Here is a 16,732-nt window from a genome sequence, read left to right as displayed (position 1 = left end):
AGCCTACCACATATTATACAGTACATAGCCTACCACGTATTATACAGTACATAGCCTACCACGTATTATACAATACATAGCCTACCACATATTATACAGTACATAGCCTACCACATATTATACAGTACATAGCCTACCACATATTATACAGTACATAGCCTACCACATATTATACAGTACATAGCCTACCACGTATTATACAGTACATAGCCTACCACATATTATACAGTACATAGCCTACCACATATTATACAGTACATAGCCTACCACATATTATACAGTACATAGCCTACCACATATTATACAGTACATAGCCTACCACATATTATACAGTACATAGCCTACCATGTATTATACAGTACATAGCCTACCACATATTATACAGTACATAGCCTACCACATATTATACAGTACATAGCCTACCACGTATTATACAGTACATAGCCTACCACGTATTATACAGTACATAGCCTACCACATATTATACAGTACATAGCCTACCACGTATTATACAGTACATAGCCTACCACATATTATACAGTACATAGCCTACCACATATTATACAGTACATAGCCTACCACATATTATACAGTACATAGCCTACCACATATTATACAGTACATAGCCTACCACGTATTATACAGTACATAGCCTACCACGTATTATGCACGGCAGAAAATTATTGAAAAAACACTGATTGAAGATGTCTTTGGTACATCATTGGTCTGGTACTCTGGTTCAGCTGTAGTCACACAGCAACCCTGCGTGCGGCTGGTGATTCTTCAGACACAGAGATAGCCAGGTGGATGACTCTCCTTACCCCAGGCTTGTCAACTCTGTTATTTAGTGAAATCCATCGGACCCCTTCCAACACAACAAAGAGGTGAACCTGTCCCTTATGCAGATGTTGTTGACATGGCTTTGTGGGCTGGCTGGGGGAGCCTGGCTAGGTGGGGTGACCTGGGCCTGGTGATGGGTGACCTTCCCTGGGTGACTTGGTTGGCTGGGTGGCTTGGTTGGCTGGGTGACTTGGTTGGCTGGGTGGCTTGGTTGGCTGGGTGGCTTGGTTGGCTGGGTGGCTTGGTTGGCTGGGTGGCTTGGTTGGCTGGGTGGCTTGGTCTTGGTGTCTTAGTGACTTGTCTTTGGTGACTTGGTCTTGGTGTCTGTTATGATGAGTTTCTCGGGTATCAAGTAATTAATGATGCAAGAAGATATTTAACACTTAGGTGGAGAGTTCATACACATATCTAATAGATTTGGTACCCGGGTTCATCTAACAAAAGGCACGTGCTTTGCCTCTTGTCATCCGAACTACTGAACAAAGAAAACCTCTCAGTTTATATACGTAATGTTACACGTTTCTTCAACAACATCTGGTAACCATCAGTGGGCACTCCCTTCTTTGATGTTATTACCTTGTACCCCAAGTCAGTATATCATGTCCATCCATCATTCTAAGATAAACCTCAGTAATCTCCCTCAACATACTGGAATCCTTGGTATTCAGACGGTGTGGCACCCAGAGTCACCTATCTACTATATTTAACCTGGTTCCCACAACACCATGAAAATACATCATAACAGTGTCTCAGTGACTTGTCTTTGGTGACTTGGGTGACTTGGTTGGCTTGGTGACTTGTCCTTGGTGACTTGGTTGGCTGGGTGGCTTGGTTGGCTGGGTGGCTTGGTTGGCTTGGTTGGCTGGGTGGCTGGGTGGCTTGGTTGGCTGGGTGGCTTGGTTGCCTTGGTTGGCTTGGTTGGCTGGGTGGCTTGGTTGGCTGGGTGGCTGGGTGGCTTGGTCTTGGTGTCTTAGTGACTTGTCCTTGATGACTTGGTTGGTGACTTGTCCTTGGTGACTTGGTTGGCTGGGTGTCTTAGTGACTTGTCTTTGTTGACTTGTCCTTGGTGACTTGGTTGGCTGGGTATCTTAGGGACTTGGTTGGCTGGGTGTCTTAGTGACTTGGTTGGCTTGGTGACTTGTCCTTGGTGGCTTGGTTTGGTGTCTTAGTGACTTGTCTTTGTTGACTTGTCCTTGGTGACTTGGTTGGCTGGGTATCTTAGTGACTTGGTTGGCTGGGTGTCTTAGCGACTTGTCTTTGGTGACTTGTCCTTGGTGACTTGGTTGGCTGGGTGTCTTAGTGACTTGGTTGGCTGGGTGTCTTAGTGACTTGGTTGGCTGGGTGTCTTAGCGATTTGGTTGGCTGTCTGTTTACATTTACATTTGAGTCATTTAGCAGACACTCTTATCCAGAGCGACGAACAGTAGTGAGTGCATACTTTTTTGTACTTTTTCAACTGGTCCCCCGTGGGAATCAAACCCACAACCCTGGTGTGGCAAATCCCATGCCCTACCAACTGAGCCACAGTTGTAGATATTGATCAGTCTGTCTGTCTGTCTTTTATAGATTGATGAGTCGGTCAGTCTGTTGTAGATATTGATGAGTCTGTCTGTCTTTTATAGATTTATGAGTCTGTCTGTCTTTTATAGATTGATGAGTCTGTCTGTCTGTTGTAGATGTTGATGAGTCTATCTGTCTGTCTGTCTGTGTCTTTGGTGACTGTCCTTGGTGACTTGGTTGGCTGGGTGTCTTAGTGACTTGGTTGGCTGGGTGTCTTAGTGACTTGGTTGGCTGGGTGTCTTAGTGACTTGGTTGGCTGGGTGTCTTAGTGACTTGGTTGGCTGGGTGTCTTAGTGACTTGGTTGGCTGGGTGTCTTAGTGACTTGGTTGGCTGGGTGTCTTAGTGACTTGGTTGGCTGGGTGTCTTAGTGACTTGGTTGGCTGGGTGTCTTAGTGACTTGGTTGGCTGGGTGTCTTAGTGACTTGGTTGGCTGGGTGTCTTAGTGACTTGGTTGGCTGGGTGTCTTAGTGACTTGTCTTTGGTGGCTTGTCCTTGGTGGCTTGGTTTGGTGTCTTAGTGACTTGTCTTTGGTGACTTGTCCTTGGTGACTTGGTTGGCTGGGTATCTTAGTGACTTGGTTGGCTGGGTGTCTTAGTGACTTGGTTGGCTGGGTGTCTTAGTGACTTGGTTGGCTGGGTATCTTAGTAACTTGGTTGGCTGGGTGTCTTAGTGACTTGGTTGGCTGGGTGTCTTAGTGACTTGGTTGGCTGGGTGTCTTAGTGGCTTGGTTGGCTGGGTATCTTAGTTATTTGGTTGGCTGGGTGTCTTAGTGACTTGGTTGGCTGGATGTCTTAGTGACTTAGTTTGCTGGGTGTCTTAGTGACTTGGTTGGCTGCGTGTCTTGGTGACTTGGTTGGCTGGGTGTCTTAGTTACTTGTCTTTGGTGACTTGTCTTTGGTGACTTGTCCTTGGTGACTTGGTTGGCTAGGTATCTTAGTGACTTGGTTGGCTGGGTGTCTTAGTGACTTGGTTGGCTGGGTGTCTTAGTGACTTGGTTGGCTGGGTGGCTTGGTTGGCTGGGTGGCTTGGTTGGCTGGGTGGCTTGGTCTTGGTGTCTTAGTGACTTGTCTTTGGTGACTTTGTCTTGGTGTCTGTTATGATGAGTTTCTCGGGTATCAAGTAATTAATGATGCAAGAAGATATTTAACACTTAGGTGGAGAGTTCATACACATATCTAATAGATTTGGTACCCGGGTTCATCTAACAAAAGGCACGTGCTTTGCCTCTTGTCATCCGAACTACTGAACAAAGAAAACCTCTCAGTTTATATACGTCATGTTACACGTTTCTTCAACAACATCTGGTAACCATCAGTGGGCACTCCCTTCTTTGATGTTATTACCTTGTACCCCAAGTCAGTATATCATGTCCATCCATCATTCTAAGATAAACCTCAGTAATCTCCCTCAACATACTGGAATCCTTGGTATTCAGACGGTGTGGCACCCAGAGTCACCTATCTACTATATTTAACCTGGTTCCCACAACACCATGAAAATACATCATAACAGTGTCTCAGTGACTTGTCTTTGGTGACTTGGGTGACTTGGTTGGCTTGGTGACTTGTCCTTGGTGACTTGGTTGGCTGGGTGGCTTGGTTGGCTGGGTGGCTTGGTTGGCTTGGTTGGCTGGGTGGCTGGGTGGCTTGGTTGGCTGGGTGGCTTGGTTGGCTTGGTTGGCTGGGTGGCTTGGTTGGCTGGGTGGCTGGGTGGCTTGGTCTTGGTGTCTTAGTGACTTGTCCTTGATGACTTGGTTGGTGACTTGGTTGGCTTGGTGACTTGTCCTTGGTGACTTGGTTGGCTGGGTGTCTTAGTGACTTGTCTTTGTTGACTTGTCCTTGGTGACTTGGTTGGCTGGGTATCTTAGGGACTTGGTTGGCTGGGTGTCTTAGTGACTTGGTTGGCTTGGTGACTTGTCTTTGGTGGCTTGGTTTGGTGTCTTAGTGACTTGTCTTTGTTGACTTGTCCTTGGTGACTTGGTTGGCTGGGTATCTTAGTGACTTGGTTGGCTGGGTGTCTTAGCGACTTGTCTTTGGTGACTTGTCCTTGGTGACTTGGTTGGCTGGGTGTCTTAGTGACTTGGTTGGCTGGGTGTCTTAGTGACTTGGTTGGCTGGGTGTCTTAGCGATTTGGTTGGCTGTCTGTTTACATTTACATTTGAGTCATTTAGCAGACACTCTTATCCAGAGCGACGAACAGTAGTGAGTGCATACTTTTTTGTACTTTTTCATACTGGTCCCCCGTGGGAATCAAACCCACAACCCTGGTGTGGCAAATCCCATGCCCTACCAACTGAGCCACAGTTGTAGATATTGATCAGTCTGTCTGTCTGTCTTTTATAGATTGATGAGTCGGTCAGTCTGTTGTAGATATTGATGAGTCTGTCTGTCTTTTATAGATTTATGAGTCTGTCTGTCTTTTATAGATTGATGAGTCTGTCTGTCTGTTGTAGATGTTGATGAGTCTATCTGTCTGTCTGTCTGTGTCTTTGGTGACTTGTCCTTGGTGACTTGGTTGGCTGGGTGTCTTAGTGACTTGGTTGGCTGGGTGTCTTAGTGACTTGGTTGGCTGGGTGTCTTAGTGACTTGGTTGGCTGGGTGTCTTAGTGACTTGGTTGGCTGGGTGTCTTAGTGACTTGTTTGGCTGGGTGTCTTAGCGACTTGGTTGGCTGGGTGTCTTAGTGACTTGGTTGGCTGGGTGTCTTAGTGACTTGGTTGGCTGGGTGTCTTAGTGACTTGGTTGGCTGGGTGTCTTAGTGACTTGGTTGGCTGGGTGTCTTAGTGACTTGGTTGGCTGGGTGTCTTAGTGACTTGGTTGGCTGGGTGTCTTAGTGACTTGGTTGGCTGGGTGTCTTAGTGACTTGGTTGGCTGGGTGTCTTAGTGACTTGTCTTTGGTGGCTTGGTTTGGTGTCTTAGTGACTTGTCTTTGGTGACTTGTCCTTGGTGACTTGGTTGGCTGGGTGTCTTAGTGACTTGGTTGGCTGGGTGTCTTAGTGACTTGGTTGGCTGGGTGTCTTAGTGACTTGGTTGGCTGGGTGTCTTAGTGGCTTGGTTGGCTGGGTATCTTAGTTATTTGGTTGGCTGGGTGTCTTAGTGACTTGGTTGGCTGGATGTCTTAGTGACTTAGTTTGCTGGGTGTCTTAGTGACTTGGTTGGCTGCGTGTCTTGGTGACTTGGTTGGCTGGGTGTCTTAGTTACTTGTCTTTGGTGACTTGTCTTTGGTGACTTGTCCTTGGTGACTTGGTTGGCTAGGTATCTTAGTGACTTGGTTGGCTGGGTGTCTTAGTGACTTGGTTGGCTGGGTGTCTTAGTGACTTGGTTGGCTGGGTGTCTTAGTGACTTGGTTGGCTGGGTGTCTTAGTGACTTGGTTGGCTGCGTGTCTTGGTGACTTGGTTGGCTGGGTGTCTTAGTTACTTGTCTTTGGTGACTTGTCTTTGGTGACTTGTCCTTGGTGACTTGGTTGGCTAGGTATCTTATTGACTTGGTTGGCTGGGTGTCTTAGTGACTTGGTTGGCTGGGTGTCTTAGTGACTTGGTTGGCTGGGTGTCTTAGTGACTTGGTTGGCTGGGTGTCTTAGTGACTTGGTTGGCTGGGTGTCTTAGTGACTTGTTTGGCTGGGTGTCTTAGCGACTTGGTTGGCTGGGTGTCTTAGTGACTTGGTTGGCTGGGTGTCTTAGTGACTTGGTTGGCTGGGTGTCTTAGTGACTTGGTTGGCTGGGTGTCTTAGTGACTTGGTTGGCTGGGTGTCTTAGTGACTTGTCTTTGGTGGCTTGTCCTTGGTGGCTTGGTTTGGTGTCTTAGTGACTTGTCTTTGGTGACTTGTCCTTGGTGACTTGGTTGGCTGGGTATCTTAGTGACTTGGTTGGCTGGGTGTCTTAGTGACTTGGTTGGCTGGGTGTCTTAGTGACTTGGTTGGCTGGGTATCTTAGTAACTTGGTTGGCTGGGTGTCTTAGTGACTTGGTTGGCTGGGTGTCTTAGTGACTTGGTTGGCTGGGTGTCTTAGTGGCTTGGTTGGCTGGGTATCTTAGTTATTTGGTTGGCTGGGTGTCTTAGTGACTTGGTTGGCTGGATGTCTTAGTGACTTAGTTTGCTGGGTGTCTTAGTGACTTGGTTGGCTGCGTGTCTTGGTGACTTGGTTGGCTGGGTGTCTTAGTTACTTGTCTTTGGTGACTTGTCTTTGGTGACTTGTCCTTGGTGACTTGGTTGGCTAGGTATCTTATTGACTTGGTTGGCTGGGTGTCTTAGTGACTTGGTTGGCTGGGTGTCTTAGTGACTTGGTTGGCTGGGTGTCTTAGTGACTTGGTTGGCTGGGTGTCTTAGTGACTTGGTTGGCTGGGTGTCTTAGTGACTTGTTTGGCTGGGTGTCTTAGCGACTTGGTTGGCTGGGTGTCTTAGTGACTTGGTTGGCTGGGTGTCTTAGTGACTTGGTTGGCTGGGTGTCTTAGTGACTTGGTTGGCTGGGTGTCTTAGTGACTTGGTTGGCTGGGTGTCTTAGTGACTTGGTTGGCTGGGTGTCTTAGTGACTTGGTTGGCTGGGTGTCTTAGTGACTTGGTTGGCTGGGTGTCTTAGTGACTTGGTTGGCTGGGTGTCTTAGTGACTTGGTTGGCTGGGTGTCTTAGTGACTTGGTTGGCTGGGTGTCTTAGTGACTTGGTTGGCTGGGTGTCTTAGTGACTTGGTTGGCTGGGTGTCTTAGTGACTTGGTTGGCTGGGTGTCTTAGTGACTTGGTTGGCTGGGTGTCTTAGTGACTTGGTTGGCTGGGTGTCTTAGTGACTTGGTTGGCTGGGTGTCTTAGTGACTTGGTTGGCTGGGTGTCTTAGTGACTTGTCTTTGGTGGCTTGTCCTTGGTGGCTTGGTTTGGTGTCTTAGTGACTTGTCTTTGGTGACTTGTCCTTGGTGACTTGGTTGGCTGGGTATCTTAGTGACTTGGTTGGCTGGGTGTCTTAGTGACTTGGTTGGCTGGGTGTCTTAGTGACTTGGTTGGCTGGGTATCTTAGTAACATGGTTGGCTGGGTGTCTTAGTGACTTGGTTGGCTGGGTGTCTTAGTGACTTGGTTGGCTGGGTGTCTTAGTGGCTTGGTTGGCTGGGTATCTTAGTTATTTGGTTGGCTGGGTGTCTTAGTGACTTGGTTGGCTGGATGTCTTAGTGACTTAGTTTGCTTGGTGTCTTAGTGACTTGGTTGGCTAAGTGTCTTGGTGACTTGGTTGGCTGGGTGTCTTAGTTACTTGTCTTTGGTGACTTGTCTTTGGTGACTTGTCCTTGGTGACTTGGTTGGCTAGGTATCTTAGTGACTTGGTTGGCTGGGTGTCTTAGTGACTTGGTTGGCTGGGTGTCTTAGTGACTTGGTTGGCTGGGTGTCTTAGTGACTTGGTTGGCTGGGTGTCTTAGTGACTTGGTTGGCTGGGTGTCTTAGTGACTTGGTTGGCTGGGTGTCTTAGTGACTTGGTTGGCTGGGTGTCTTAGTGACTTGGTTGGCTGGGTGTCTTAGTGACTTGGTTGGCTGGGTGTCTTAGTGACTTGTTTGGCTGGGTGTCTTAGTGACTTGGTTGGCTGGGTGTCTTAGTGACTTGGTTGGCTGGGTGTCTTAGTGACTTGGTTGGCTGGGTGTCTTAGTGACTTGGTTGGCTGGGTGTCTTAGTTGGCTGGGTGTCTTAGTGACTTGGTTGGCTGGGTGTCTTAGTGACTTGGTTGGCTGGGTGTCTTAGTTGGCTTGGTGTCTTAGTGACTTGGTAGGCTGGGTGTCTTAGTGACTTGGTTGGCTGGGTGTCTTAGTGACTTGGTTGGCTGGGTGTCTTAGTTGGCTGGGTGTCTTAGTGACTTGGTTGGCTGGGTGTCTTAGTGACTTGGTAGGCTGGGTGTCTTAGTGACTTGGTTGGCTTGGTGTCTTAGTGACTTGGTTGGCTGGGTGTCTTAGAGACTTGGTTGGCTGGGTGTCTTGGTGGCTTGGTTGGCTGGGTGTCTTAGTGACTTGGTTGGCTGGGTGTCTTAGTGACTTGGTTGGCTGGGTGTCTTAGTTGGCTGGGTGTCTTAGTGACTTGGTTGGCTGGGTGTCTTAGTGACTTGGTTGGCTGGGTGTCTTAGTGACTTGGTTGGCTGGGTGTCTTAGTTGGCTGGGTGTCTTAGTGACTTGGTTGGCTGGGTGTCTTAGTGACTTGGTTGGCTGGGTGTCTTAGTTGGCTGGGTGTCTTAGTGACTTGGTAGGCTGGGTGTCTTAGTGACTTGGTTGGCTGGGTGTCTTAGTGACTTGGTTGGCTGGGTGTCTTAGTTGGCTGGGTGTCTTAGTGACTTGGTTGGCTGGGTATCTTAGTGGCTTGGTTGGCTGGGTATCTTAGTTATTTGGTTGGCTGGGTGTCTTAGTGACTTGGTTGGCTGGATGTCTTAGTGACTTAGTTTGCTTGGTGTCTTAGTGACTTGGTTGGCTAAGTGTCTTGGTGACTTGGTTGGCTGGGTGTCTTAGTTACTTGTCTTTGGTGACTTGTCTTTGGTGACTTGTCCTTGGTGACTTGGTTGGCTAGGTATCTTAGTGACTTGGTTGGCTGGGTGTCTTAGTGACTTGGTTGGCTGGGTGTCTTAGTGACTTGGTTGGCTGGGTGTCTTAGTGACTTGGTTGGCTGGGTGTCTTAGTGACTTGGTTGGCTGGGTGTCTTAGTGACTTGGTTGGCTGGGTGTCTTAGTGACTTGGTTGGCTGGGTGTCTTAGTGACTTGGTTGGCTGGGTGTCTTAGTGACTTGGTTGGCTGGGTGTCTTAGTGACTTGTTTGGCTGGGTGTCTTAGTGACTTGGTTGGCTGGGTGTCTTAGTGACTTGGTTGGCTGGGTGTCTTAGTGACTTGGTTGGCTGGGTGTCTTAGTTGGCTGGGTGTCTTAGTGACTTGGTTGGCTGGGTGTCTTAGTGACTTGGTTGGCTGGGTGTCTTAGTGACTTGGTTGGCTGGGTGTCTTAGTGACTTGGTTGGCTGGGTGTCTTAGTGACTTGGTTGGCTGGGTGTCTTAGTGACTTGGTTGGCTGGGTGTCTTAGTGACTTGGTTGGCTGGGTGTCTTAGTGACTTGGTTGGCTGGGTGTCTTAGTGACTTGGTTGGCTGGGTGTCTTAGTGACTTGTTTGGCTGGGTGTCTTAGTGACTTGGTTGGCTGGGTGTCTTAGTGACTTGGTTGGCTGGGTGTCTTAGTGACTTGGTTGGCTGGGTGTCTTAGTTGGCTGGGTGTCTTAGTGACTTGGTTGGCTGGGTGTCTTAGTGACTTGGTTGGCTGGGTGTCTTAGTGACTTGGTTGGCTGGGTGTCTTAGTTGGCTTGGTGTCTTAGTGACTTGGTAGGCTGGGTGTCTTAGTGACTTGGTTGGCTGGGTGTCTTAGTGACTTGGTTGGCTGGGTATCTTAGTGACTTGGTTGGCTGGGTGTCTTAGAGACTTGGTTGGCTGGGTGTCTTGGTGGCTTGGTTGGCTGGGTGTCTTAGTGACTTGGTTGGCTGGGTGTCTTAGTGACTTGGTTGGCTGGGTGTCTTAGTTGGCTGGGTGTCTTAGTGACTTGGTTGGCTGGGTGTCTTAGTGACTTGGTTGGCTGGGTGTCTTAGTGACTTGGTTGGCTGGGTGTCTTAGTTGGCTGGGTGTCTTAGTGACTTGGTTGGCTGGGTGTCTTAGTGACTTGGTTGGCTGGGTGTCTTAGTGACTTGGTTGGCTGGGTGTCTTAGTTGGCTGGGTGTCTTAGTGACTTGGTAGGCTGGGTGTCTTAGTGACTTGGTTGGCTGGGTGTCTTAGTGACTTGGTTGGCTGGGTGTCTTAGTTGGCTGGGTGTCTTAGTGACTTGGTTGGCTGGGTGTCTTAGTGACTTGGTAGGCTGGGTGTCTTAGTGACTTGGTTGGCTGGGTGTCTTAGTGACATGGTTGGCTGGGTGTCTTAGCGACTTGGTTGGCTGGGTGTCTTAGTGACATGGTTGGCTGGGTGTCTTAGCGACTTGGTTGGCTGGGTGTCTTAGTGACTTGGTTGGCTGGGTGTCTTAGTTGGCTGGGTGTCTTAGTGACTTGGTTGGCTGGGTGTCTTAGTTGGCTGGGTGTCTTAGTGACTTGGTTGGCTGGGTGTCTTAGTGACTTGGTAGGCTGGGTGTCTTAGTGACTTGGTTGGCTGGGTGTCTTAGTGACTTGGTTGGCTGGGTGTCTTAGAGACTTGGTTGGCTGGGTGTCTTGGTGGCTTGGTTGGCTGGGTGTCTTAGTGACTTGGTTGGCTGGGTGTCTTAGTGACTTGGTTGGCTGGGTGTCTTAGTTGGCTGGGTGTCTTAGTGACTTGGTTGGCTGGGTGTCTTAGTGACTTGGTTGGCTGGGTGTCTTAGTGACTTGGTTGGCTGGGTGTCTTAGTTGGCTGGGTGTCTTAGTGACTTGGTAGGCTGGGTGTCTTAGTGACTTGGTTGGCTGGGGGTCTTAGTGACTTGGTTGGCTGGGTGTCTTAGTTGGCTGGGTGTCTTAGTGACTTGGTTGGCTGGGTGTCTTAGTGACTTGGTAGGCTGGGTGTCTTAGTGACTTGGTTGGCTGGGTGTCTTAGTGACATGGTTGGCTGGGTGTCTTAGCGACTTGGTTGGCTGGGTGTCTTAGTGACTTGGTTGGCTGGGTGTCTTAGTGACTTGTCTCTCTCTCTCTCAGATCTGAATGAGTGTGACTCTAGTCCGTGTGGTCAGGAGTGTGCTAACATCTACGGGTCCTACCAATGTTACTGCAGACGGGGCTTCTACCTGAAGGAGGACGGACACACATGTGAAGGTATCACACCATGATAGCTCTAACACCATTTTACCAATTGCCTGTGTGTTTGTATTGACATGTTTCCCTTTTGCAGATATTGATGAGTGTTCCCAGAGTATTGGGAACCTGTGTGTGTTCGAGTGTGTGAACATCCCAGGTAGATATCAGTGTGCCTGTCCCCCTAATGGATACACCCTGTCAACCTCCGGACACACCTGCAGAGGTACGGACTGACATCCCCCAGCGTCTCACACACTTTATATAAAGGGCTGTTCTATTTCCTTATTCATTTCCATATGGGTGGAGCTATCACAGTGGTCATTACCATCTTATACATATTGATAAATACAGACTGTCTTGAATTACAGATACTGATGAGTGTTTACCTTCAGTATGACTGTATGTTGTGTTGTAGATATTGATCAGGCTGTCTGTTTACATTTACATTTGAGTCATTTAGCAGACACTCTTATCCAGAGCGACGAACAGTAGTGAGTGCATACATTTTTTTACTTTTTCATACTGGTCCCCCGTGGGAATCAAACTCACAACCCTGGTGTGGCAAATCCCATGCTCTACCAACTGAGCCACAGTTGTAGATATTGATCAGTCTGTCTGTCTGTCTTTTATAGATTGATGAGTCGGTCTGTCTGTTGTAGATATTGATGAGTCTGTCTGTCTTTTATAGATTTATGAGTCTGTCTGTCTGTTGTCGATCTTGATGAGTCGGTCTGTCTGTTGTAGATATTGATCAGTCTGTCTGTATGTTGTAGATATTGATGAGTCAGTCTGTCTGTTATAGATATTGATCAGTCTGTCTGTCTGTTGTAGTTATTGATGAGTCTGTCTGTCTGTTGTATATATTGATGAGTCTGTCTGTCTGTTGTATATATTGATGAGTCTGTCTGTCTGTTGTAGATTGATGAGTTTGACTGTCTGTCTGTCTGTCTGTCTGTTCTAGATCGATGAGTCTGTCTGTCTGTTGTAGATATTGATGAGTCTATCTGTCTGTCTGTCTGTGTAGATATTGATGAGTCTGTCTGTCTGTTGTAGATATTGATGAGTCTGTCTGTCTGTTATAGATATTGATGAGTCTGTCTGTCTGTTGTATATATTGATGAGTCTGTCTGTCTGTTGTAGATTGATGAGTCTGTCTGTCTGTCTGTCTGTTCTAGATCGATGAGTCTGTCTGTCTGTGTAGATATTGATGAGTCTGTCTGTCTGTTGCATATCTTGATGAGTCTGTCTGTTGTAGATATTGATGAGTCTGCCTGTTGTAGATATTGATCAGTCTGTCTGTTGTAGATATTGATGAGTCTGTCTGCCTGTTGTATATATTGATGAGTCTGTCTGTCTGTCTGTTCTAGATTGATGAGTCTGTCTGTCTGTTGTAGATCGATGAGTCTGTCTGTCTGTTGTAGATATTGATGAGTCTGTCTGTTATAGATATTGATGAGTCTGTCTGTCTGTTGTAGATATTGATGAGTATGTCTGTTGTAGATTGATGAGTCTGTATGTTGTTGATATTGATCAGTCTGTCTGTTGTATATATTGATGAGTCTGTCTGTTTGTTGTAGATATTGATGAGTCTGTCTGTCTGTTGTAGTTATTGATGAGTCTGTCTGTTTGTTGTAGTTATTGATGAGTCTGTCTGTCTGTTGTATATATTGATGAGTCTGTCTGTCTGTTGTAGTTATTGATGAGTCTGTCTGTCTGTTGTAGATATTGATGAGTCTGTCTGTCTGTTGTAGTTATTGATGAGTCTGTCTGTCTGTTGTAGATATTGATGAGTCTGTCTGTCTGCTGTATATATTGATGAGTCTGTCTGTCTGTCTGTTTCTAGATTGATGAGTCTGTCTGTCTGTGTAGATCGATGAGTCTGTCTGTCTGTTGTTAGATATTGATGAGTCTGGTCTGTTATAGATATTGATGAGTCTGTCTGTCTGTTGTAGATATTGATGAGTATGTCTGTTGTAGATTGATGAGTCTGTATGTTGTTGATATTGATCAGTCTGTCTGTTGTATATATTGATGAGTCTGTCTGTTTGTTGTAGTTATTGATGAGTCGTCTTCTGTGTAGTTATTGATGAGCTGTCTGTTGTTGTAGTTATTGATGAGTCTGTCTGTCTGTTGTATATATTGATGAGTCTGTCTGTCTGTTGTAGTTATTGATGAGTCTGTCCTGTCTGGTTGTAGATATTGATGAGTCTGTCTGTCCTGTTGTAGTTATTGATGAGTCTGTCTGTCTGTTGTAGATATTGATGAGTCTGTCTGTCTGCTGTAGATATGATCAGTCTGTCTGTCTGTTGTAGATATTGATGAGTCTGTCTGTCTGTTCTAGATATTGATCAGTCTGTCTGGTTGTAGATATTGATCAGTCTGTCTGTCTGCTGTAGATATTGATGAGTGTACAACAGGAGTTCATAACTGCTCTAGAGACCAGACCTGCTACAACATCCAGGGAGGGTACAGGTGTCTCTCCCTTCTCCTGCCCTCCCAATTACAAAAAGGTCTCAGATACGTAAGTACAACGCACACACACACACACACACAAACACACAGCTAAATTGATATCAATGTCGTCATGGCAGCGTAATATTGTCTGTGTGGACACGTTTATGTTCCACCTTTCATCATGTAAACAGATTCATGGAGATGGATTTTACTACTTTACCTCTCTAACCCTAACATACTACCAGCTCTCCCTCTCTAACCCTAACCATACTACCAGCTCTCTCTCTCTAACCATCTATCTCTCTAACCCTGTCTCTCTCTAACCCTAACCCTCTCTAACTTAACGCTTTCTCTCTACCCTCTCTCTCTCTCTCTCTCTCTCTCTCTCTCTCTCTCTAAACCCTCTCTCTCTCTCTCTCTCTCTACCCATCTCTCTCTCTAACCCTCTCTCTCTCTCTAACCCTCTCTCTCTAACCCTAACCCTCCTCTAACCTTAACGCTTTCTCTCTAACCCTCTGTCTCTCTCTCTCTAACCCTCTCTCTCTCTCTCTCTCTCTCTCTCTCTCTCTCTCTCTCTCTCTCTCTCTCTATCCTCTCTCTCTCTAACCATCTCTCTCTCTAACCCTCTCTCCTCTCTTCTCTAACCTAACCCTCTCTAACCTTAACGCTTTCTCTCTAACCCTCTGTCTCTCTCTCTCTAACCCTCTCTCTCTCTCTCTCTCTCTCTCTCTCTAACCCTCTCTCTCTCTCTCTCTCTCTCTAACCCCCTCTCTCTCTCTAACCCCCTCTCTCTCTCTCTCTCTCTCTAACCCTCTCTCTCTCTCTCTCTCTTTCTCTCTAACCCTCTCTCTCTCTCTCTCTCTCTAACCCTCTCTCTCTCTCTAACCCTCTCTCTCTCTCTAACCCTCTCTTTCTCTCTAACCCTAACCCCCTCTCTCTCTCTCTCTCTCTCTTTCTCTCTAACCCTCTCTCTCTCTCTCTCTAACCCTCTCTCTCTCTCTAACCCTCTCTCTCTCTAACCATCTCTCTCTCTCTCTCTAACCATCTCTCTCTCTCTAACCATCTCTCTCTCTCTAACCATCTCTCTCTCTCTAACCCTCTCTCTCTCTCTAACCCTCTCTAACGTTTTCTCTCTAACCCTCTCTCTTTCTAACCCTAACCCTCTCGCTCTCTCTAAACCTAACCCCCTCTCGCTAACCCTAACACCCTTTATCGCTCTCTCACCCAAATCTTCTCTCACCCTAACGCTCTCTCCCTCCCTCCCTTTCTCACCCTAATCCTCTCTCTCACCCTAATCCTCTCTCTCACCCTAATCCTCTCTCCTTCTCTCTCTCTAGCACTCTCTCTAACCCTAATCCTCTCTCCTTCTCTCTCTCTCACCCTAACTCTGTCACCCTAATCGTCTCTCCTTCTCTCTCTCTAGCACTCTCTCTAACCCTAATCCTCTCTCCTTCTCTCTCTCTCACCCTAACTCTGTCACCCTAATCGTCTCTCCTTCTCTCTCTCTAGCCCTCTCTCTAACCCTAATCCTCTCTCTCTCTCACCCTAACTCTGTCACCCTAACCCTCTCTCTAACCCTAATCCTCTCTCTCTCTCACCCTAACTCTGTCACCCTAACCCTCTCTCTAACCCTAATCCTCTCTCTCTCTCACCCTAACTCTGTCACCCTAATCGTCTCTCCTTCTCTCTCTCTAGCCCTCTCTCTAACCCTAACACTCTCTCTCTCTCTCCAGTCGTTGTGAGCGCAACGTTTGTCCGGTTAACTCTGTAGACTGCCAGACCTCTCCTCTGAGAATCACCTACTACCAGCTGAGCTTCCAGCCCAACATTGTCATCCCCGCCCAGATCTTCAGGATTGGCCCCTCCCCCGCCTACAGTGGAGACAACATCGCTATCTCCATCACCCGCGGTAATGAGGAGAACTACTTCTCCACGCGGAAGCTGAACAGTTTTACGGGGGCGGTGTACCTGCAGCGGCAGGTGAGAGAGCTGAGAGACTTCCTGATCGATGTGGAGATGAAGCTGTTGAGACAGGGAGCCTTCACTACCTTCCTGGCCCGGATATACGTCTTCATCACGTCTAACACACTGTAGCTTCTAAACAGACTGTCACCCACCACTCTCCCTAATATTCATATGGTGCTAAACTTTATACTAGTAACTTACATGTATATATATATATTTGATCATACGCTCTTATCCAGAGTAACTTACAATAGTGAGTGCATACATTTTTGTACCTTTACATACTGGTCCCCTGTGAGAATCGAACCCACAACCCTGGCATTGCAAGCACCATACTCTACCAACTGAGCCACACACTTCATGCCTCGATCTATCTCTCTCTCTCTCTCTCTCTCTCTCTCTCTCTCTCTCTCTCTCTCTCTCTCTCTCTCTCTCTCTCTCTGTCTGTCTGTCTGTCTGTCTGTCTGTCTGTCTGTCTGTCTGTCTGTCTGTCTGTCTGTCTGTCTGTCTGTCTGTCTGTCTGTCTGTCTGTCTGTCTGTCTGTCTGTCTGTCTGTCTGTCTATCTATCTATCTATCTATCTATCTATCTATCAATTCAATTCAATTCAATTCAATTCAATTCAATTCAATTCAATTGAAGGGCTTTATTGGCATGGGAAACATATGTTAACATTGCCAAAGCAAGTGAAATAGATAATAAACAAAAGTGAAATAAACAATAAAAAATGAATAGTAAATATTACACTCACAAAAAGTTCCAAAATAATTTCAAATATAATATTATGTCTATATACAGTGTTATAACTATGTGCAAATAGTTAAAGTACAAAAGGGAAAATAAATAAACATAAATATGGGTTGTATTTACAATGGTGTTTGTTCTTCACTGGTTGCCCTTTTCTTGTGGCAACAGGTCTCAAATCTTGCTGCTGTGATGGCACACTGTGGTATTTCACCCAGTAGATAAGGGAGTTTATCAAAATTGGATTGGTTTTTAAATTCTTTGTGGGTCTGTGTAATCTGAGGGAAATATGTGTCTCTAATATGGTCATACATTTGGCAGGAGGATAGGAAATGCAGCTCAGTTTCCACCTCATTTTGTGGACAGTGTGCACATAGCCTGTCTTCTCTTGAGAACCAGGTCTGCCTACGGCGGCCTTTCTGAATAGCAAGGCTATGCTCA

At 46.8% G+C, this 16,732-nt stretch overlaps 1 protein-coding gene across 1 annotated transcript in view; it reads left to right on the top strand.

Moving 5' to 3' along the window:
- Nucleotides 1-15,677, top strand: part of fbln2 (fibulin 2) — a gene marked incomplete at both ends in the record, with an annotated part of 32,537 nt that extends 16,860 nt beyond the window's left edge. Inside the window, 5 exon segments of the mRNA XM_084167706.1 lie at nucleotides 11,031-11,141; nucleotides 11,224-11,352; nucleotides 13,526-13,611; nucleotides 13,613-13,650; nucleotides 15,317-15,677. Of these exon segments, the coding sequence (XP_084023832.1) occupies nucleotides 11,031-11,141; nucleotides 11,224-11,352; nucleotides 13,526-13,611; nucleotides 13,613-13,650; nucleotides 15,317-15,677 (725 nt within the window).
- Nucleotides 15,678-16,732: the final 1,055 nt, after the last annotated feature.

Source organism: Coregonus lavaretus (assembly GCF_964263955.1).
Source record: "Coregonus lavaretus genome assembly, chromosome: 8".
Taxonomy (NCBI): domain Eukaryota; kingdom Metazoa; phylum Chordata; class Actinopteri; order Salmoniformes; family Salmonidae; genus Coregonus; species Coregonus lavaretus.
Note: the sequence above shows the minus strand (reverse complement) of the source record. Positions and strands in the feature narration are given on the sequence as shown.